The 6,686-nt window shown below is 45.2% G+C and overlaps 1 protein-coding gene across 1 annotated transcript; it reads right to left on the bottom strand.

Annotated features, from left to right (window-relative positions):
• Positions 1–3,743: 3,743 nt before the first annotated feature.
• Positions 3,744–6,415, bottom strand: LOC124185118 (skin secretory protein xP2). The gene is made up of 2 exons (XM_046575552.1): positions 6,327–6,415; positions 3,744–5,347 (listed from the first exon to the last, which is right to left on the bottom strand). The coding sequence occupies exons 1-2, from the start codon at positions 6,336–6,338 to the stop codon at positions 4,163–4,165; spliced, it is 1,197 nt and encodes a 398-aa protein (XP_046431508.1). The 5' UTR covers positions 6,339–6,415; the 3' UTR covers positions 3,744–4,162.
• Between the last annotated feature and the right edge of the window lie 271 nt (positions 6,416–6,686).

Here is a 6,686-nt window from a genome sequence, read left to right as displayed (position 1 = left end):
AGGGGATGCTATAGTCTGTCCTTACCGACTGCGTTAGATGTACTCTATTTTCGCTGTCATCAGAGGCGGCCGAATTCTATATGCAATTCTGTACAAAAAACCAGGAATGCAGTATGCTTTTACGAAAAAATAAAGTAATGATATAGAGAATAAGAAATCACGATCACGGTTTCGTATTCTTTACGCTATATCTTTATTTTTGCGTAAAATCAAAATGAGTTAGAGTGGTTTTGTTGAGAATTGCGCGATGTTTATTCTCCGATAGTAGCCCCAATAGACGAGTTTTATCGCTGTCGGTAACACGAATCACTTATAGCATTCTCATAACTTTATAAGGTGAGCATGAAATTTGAGTACATATTCAAGCTGCAGCGACGACGTCTGTTACTTCACTATCTACACCTGTGTATTTCGAAAGCGGAAACGGTTCTATTCCGTTCCATATACTAAACGGTAACCACGTGGTTACGCAACGTTTAAGTACCCATGGCTACTACCCGATCATTACACCGTGATTAATTATAACATTACGAACTTGTGGACAAGTAAATGTACCACGGCTGGATAATTATCTAACGTAATAAACCTACATACGCTTACTTCGGGGAATAATAAAGTTTATTTGTTTTCTTTTCCTACGAATTGAATTATTATTCCGCGAGTATGGGTATATTATCGCAAAACTCGATCTGCGAAAGTGGCAAAGCTCGGCGATATATCTCGCGACTCGCCTCGTGTTCTTTTAAAAGACGTCGCGTCACGGGCGACGGGCCTAAGAACCTGCGACCCTGATGAACCCGAGTGACGCGGGGGTGTTGGAAAATGGCGGAGACTCCACCTCCTCGGGGTGAAACCCCCGCGGCATATAACGGGCGAGGGTGCTGCCTGGGAGAATGGCTCGAGACTCTCGGTTCGTAATTAACCGAGTGTGATGGGAGACGGGATAGTCCCTGTAGTCCCTAGTCCCGTTTGAGTCTCGGAACTCCCCGGGGAACCCAGTCGTCCTATCAGACGCCAACACTCGCTCCTATACCATCAAAACGCCCTGCCATTCGGAGGCATTGCCCGTCGGATAATTGCCTCCCGCAAGTAACAGCCTCGACGTTTCCACGAACTCGAACAAACCGAGATCGTACCGACACCTTGCTCTAACCTTTTCAGGAGCATCGCCGAGACGTAGACTTTTTTTAAACGATATCTGGTGACGGGAGATATTCATCTTCGATAATTTCTTCGAGAAATCCGAACGGAGCTTTTTACCGTTGATTTTGTTCAAGATCGCCTTGCAATCTATCGAAATAATGACCTGGTAGACTGAACGACGTTTTCTTTATATCTCGAATTTCCGTATAATCTGGTAAAATCGATCAGCTGATTGTACTCTTCGCCGCCATTTTGTAAAGGTTTGGACGATCGTAATACAGAGAAAGTACCGCGAATGTTTGCAAAGAATTTCGAGAATCTCGACAGTTGTCATTCGAGTGGTCAAAAACTCGGTTGCCAACAATGCAAATATCGTTTCTCTCGAAACGTCGTTTCAAAAATCCGGGTCAATGGTGCATCAACTTGGTTTTCGAGAGTTGAGCATTCTGGACAATCAGCATCGTGGCTCTGCAAGATGACGAAAAAAAGTGAATAATGAACTGGAATAAAAGAGAAAAATCGTACCTGAACCCGATACGCGCGTTTTTTACCGTCGACAGACCAGTTCTCGCGTTCGCGGTGTAATAAAATGAAAAGGAAAGGACGAGAAACGGAACGGCGAGCGCGCAATGATGATACAGTACTTCGTACCTACACGTAGATACGTACCGGTGTTATTATCGTGACGCATCGTTATAGAAAACCGGAAATGTATCGTGAATGCGGTAAAAGGGGAAGGTTCCCGTGTGTCCAGTACCTTATACCCTCCTCCGTACAAGTATCTGCCATATATATATATACATTTATACGTTATGTATATTTGCCGGACCACGGAGCCAACAGTGTGTCGCTGCATGCGTTATGCCTGACCGATTTCTGCGTCTTCTTTTCACTTTCACGAAACTCGCCAGCATTGTACACAGCATAGGTAATAACATGTATGTACATACATACGTACACGCGTTTTACCATATATACATATTCACCTTCCGCGTCGATATTGCGTGAAAATAGACGCGAGCCAACGACTGCCCAACTCGCTGTGACGAACATCATCAATCCCAAGTATCTACCGTGTAAATAACGAGTCGAAATGCTTCATTGATCTCAGATCGGACCAGTCAACATCTTGTTTCTTCCGTAGATTTGTATACTAAATGCGTATTTTGATCGGATTTCTTTCACCTTAAGAATATAAAAAAAAAAAAAACCGTGATCGTTTTTGAAAAACTTTTTTTGTTGCAATCTTTGAGTCCAGCCAGAGATAACCGAACAACTCAAAGTGTACAGTTTTTTAGTATGATCATATGTACGTTCTGATCACAGCAGCAAAGTTTAAGCAAAGTATGGAATACCAAAGTAAAGAAAATACTAATCGTTTCAACTTGGGCACAAAGACAAATTTGAAGATTTGATTTATTGACCGATGTTATCCGCAATGAACATCCTGCAGCGTTTCACGTTTGCGTTGTTACGAATGCATGCTTTTTCTTGAACCCGATGCTGGGAGCAGATGCACGAAAGGCAATTGCATCTACTTAGAAATTGCAGAGAAAGTAGAACTTTCCTACTGTGTCCTCGGAAGCGGCCGGTTTGTCTATGATACGCTGTTTGTATATAATGCCGCTGCTGCAGCAACAGCTTATCGTTTCTGAACCTAATTAAATTTCGCTTCTCTCCTAATAAGGTATAAAGAATAACGAAGAGCGTCGATTATCTCCCCGCGCTTTCCAATTAGTTTTCAAGAAACAGTTTTGCATTGGTTATAGGAAAAATTCTTCACCTCTTAATCGCGATTGTTATACGTTGCAGGTATAAAACAGGTGCGAATGTGCGACGACATCAGCTGCTTTCGTAACAGTTAAAAGCAATAGATTGTTATCTGTAACGAAAAAGGAAAATAGTTTTCCCATTCCCTATCTCAGAGATCGGTCGAGCTCGCCGGCTTTGAGTTCGTTGCGAGATTATCAACGTGCCCAAATTGGAATTAGAAATTCACGCAAGCTAATTAACTCCACGTTTGCGCAATCCAACCGCGTGTCGTGCCAATTTTCTTTTCGCGATTTTCGCAAGGATTCTAATTACGACGCTATTGTAATGCGCAGGAATGTTCACGGTGAAAAATTTGCGCCCATCTTGCAACTTCCAACGAAGGTCTAAAATCCGAAGACCCGTGGCGCTGCGCGTTCATTTTTTGCTCGAGTGCAGCCCAAAGAAGCATGCATCAAACACTGAATTAACTTTATGTATACGGTGAATTTTTGGCGCATCAATTATTGCCACTTAAGCAGCCCGCTGGTCCGCCGCTGCCGTTGAGCTCGCCTCCAGAACCGTAATTAAAATCGAATTTGTTATGGTTTTTTAGCCCAATAATCATCCAGGGATTTTCCTCATTAAAACTGTATTAAAACGCCGTAGCAGAAGCCTGTATATGCAACGGAAACCGGTTCACGTATACGTATACATATAGTCATATTTATAGCATATAGGGATGTATAACGTATTCCGAAGAGAAGTCGGGAATAAAGCTGATGTAAAGATCGAGTGTGAAACGAACTCGTGTGAGATTCGATGTAACAAGTAATAAACTATAAATAATATAATATTGTAAATATATTTATTAAAATCTTTGATACACAAGAAGCATTTCTCTTATATCATGCAGGTAATCCTCGTCTTATCTATATAATATCATGTATACATAAAATGTATATTACATACTATAAGGTACTCGTGATAGTTTCAGTTCGTCGCGATGCCTCTGAGAAATCTGCCGTACGTACACGGGGAGAGGAAAATTTAAAAAAAATATGGTAAAAAAAAAAAAAAAAGTAATCACATATCGCCAAGATAACCGAAAGTACAGACGTTACACGAATCGAATCATACGGCAAAAATTGGAAATATATATATATATGGTATAAGACGGTGTGAAAAATAGTGAGAAAAAATAAAGATCAAGTCAAATCACGACGTTGTAGCCTCGGAAGTATCTCCTCATTATTCGATAATTGGCGAATCAGTGATGGGAGTACGAAGAGCTGTCGTAGCTGCCGTAATCCTCGGCGCCGTCGGCGTGCCCGCCACCGTAAGACGAGGCCGAGTAATCGCCGCCCCCGAATCCTTGGGAACCGTGGGAGTGTTCCTCGTGATGATGCTTCACGTGAACGGGAACGTGAACCGGGACCTTGACGGGCACGGGGACCTCCTTCTCGACGGGATAGGGCACCTCCTTCTCAACGACGTAGGGCCTGTCGACGGGGACCTTGACGTGCACGGGATAGGGCTTCTCCACGGTGTACGGAACGTGCTTTGTGACGTGGTAGGGCTGAGGCACTGGGACCTTGACGTGGACGGGATAGGGCTTGGGTACGTGGACGTGGTAGGGCCTGTCGACGGGGACCTTAACCTCGTAGGGCACGGGCTTGTCGACGGCGACCGGATAGGGCTTCTCCACCGTCACGGGGTAGGGCTTGGGCACGTGGACGTGGTAGGGCCTGTCGACCGGGACCTTGACTTCGTAGGGCACGGGCTTCTCGACCGGATAGGGCTGCGGTACCGGGATCTTGACCTTTACCGGGTAGGGAACTCGCTTCTCAACGGTGTACGGCTGGGGAACGCCGACCTTAACGGGCACGGGGACGTGCTTCTCGACGGTGTAGGGCTGCGGGACGTAGACCTTGACCTCGTAGGGCTTGTCGACGGGGACCTTGACCTCGTAGGGGATCTTCTTCTCTACCGTGTAGGGCTGCGGCACGTGAACCGGCACCTTGACGAACACCTTCACCGGGTAAGGTACGTGCTTCTCGACGGTGTAGGGCTGCGGCACTCCGACCTTCACCTCGTACGGTACGTGCTTCTCCACCGTGTAGGGCACGTGCTTCGCCACCTCGTAGGGCACGTGTACCTTCTTCACCACCGTTATCGTCTTGACGTGCTCCTGGTGGTCGTAGCCGTTCCCTCCCGGCAAGTAACCGCCACCTCCACCGCCGCCGCCACCGCCCCCGAAGTCGCCGTAGCCGCCGCCTCCGTAGCTTCCGTAGCTACCGTGCAGACCGCGTTTCTCCGTCTTTTTATCACTCCCCGAACCCTCCGCGGCGCTCTCTTCCGACTTTACGGACCTTTTTTCAGCCTCCGATGTTTCCTTAATTGACTCATCAGAGCACCGAGCCAACGCGGCCAACGCCACCAGGGCCGTTAAAACCTGGGGACGAGAGAAGGGGCATTGAAAAAAAAATACGTTACCTGTTATTTAAACAGGTGTCTGCCCGCCTGCCTGCTCGCACGCCTCACCGACGACCGTTAAATTTCACATTTTTCGGAAAGTTGAATTACGATCTCGAGTTTTCGTACTTTTGTTTGAACTTTTTTTTTTTTTTTTTTTCTTTTTGCCATTTTTTCGTCGTTTTATCATTACGCTCGATTTGCATCAGGGGGAGGTGAAAATAAAATCGGTTAAAAGGAGAAAAAAAGAGAACACACGTTGTTTTATGGCAGCGAAAAAATTCACCAGGAATAAAAAAGAAAAGATCCGGCACGCGCGCTGACCACGCTGACAGAATTGCCGCGATAAGCTGTCCCCGGTTGTAGCGATCTTAATGAACCCGAAAATCGTAACCCGAATCTCTTCCTCTTGTCTAATTTATGCTCGCCATTTATCATCGCGGCGTCCTTTCGGCTCGATAATACGTAAGTATACGTATACTTACGTGGACTAATACCTTGGTCTTATCCTTTGTCACGTTTAACGGAGATATTCTTAATCCTTTGCGATATACGCGCTTACCTAGAATTATATCCGACTTGACGGATTAGAAAATGAAAAAACAGAAAAAAAATAAAAAATAAAAAATAAACGTGAATACGTAAGTAAATCTGTTAACGGTTCTAACCGCGTTAATTCGAATGAATCCGACTGGTCTTAATTCACGATTTATTATCTTATTCGTTACGGAGCCTAAGTATACACTGATTAATGAACGGGGATAATTATTCTCCATCGATGGTATCGTGGAATGAATTTTCACCATAATCGGCGAACGGAGGCGAGAGTGAAAGTCCGGGTGTTTCGATCAGTCTCGTTCCTTGTATTTTTTCTTCCCCCCCCCCCCCCCCCCCCCCCCCCTTGCACTTGAGTCTTATCGTCTATAATCTATATACGCAAAATCGGTAAAAAAACTCACCTGGATTTTCATCTCGCAAGTTTTGCCTGCTGCAGAGTGGTGCTTCACCACTAAACTGAACCACAGCAGCTACCAACTCGCCGTTTATATACCTGAAAACCGAGCAGCGTATAGGTGCTTGAACAAGGAGTCACACTTTCCCTGCAGCAACAGCAGCGGCAGCAACGCTGCTACCTTTCATGTGTTCGTACCTACCCATATACAAAACGTATTTATATTACTCTTCGATAACTTACCTTGCAAAAACTCATCCGTGTACATACGCGTGTTAAAAATCAACGACGTGTATAGCTGAACGCACAAACGCGACACACTCGTACGGTAGAAATTATTATGTCATCCCCTGTATTCATAATTCCT

Source organism: Neodiprion fabricii, chromosome 1 (genome assembly GCF_021155785.1).
Source record: "Neodiprion fabricii isolate iyNeoFabr1 chromosome 1, iyNeoFabr1.1, whole genome shotgun sequence".
Classification (NCBI taxonomy): Eukaryota; Metazoa; Arthropoda; class Insecta; order Hymenoptera; family Diprionidae; genus Neodiprion; species Neodiprion fabricii.
The sequence above is the reverse complement of the archived record's forward strand: the minus strand, read 5'-3'. Positions and strand labels throughout refer to the sequence as shown.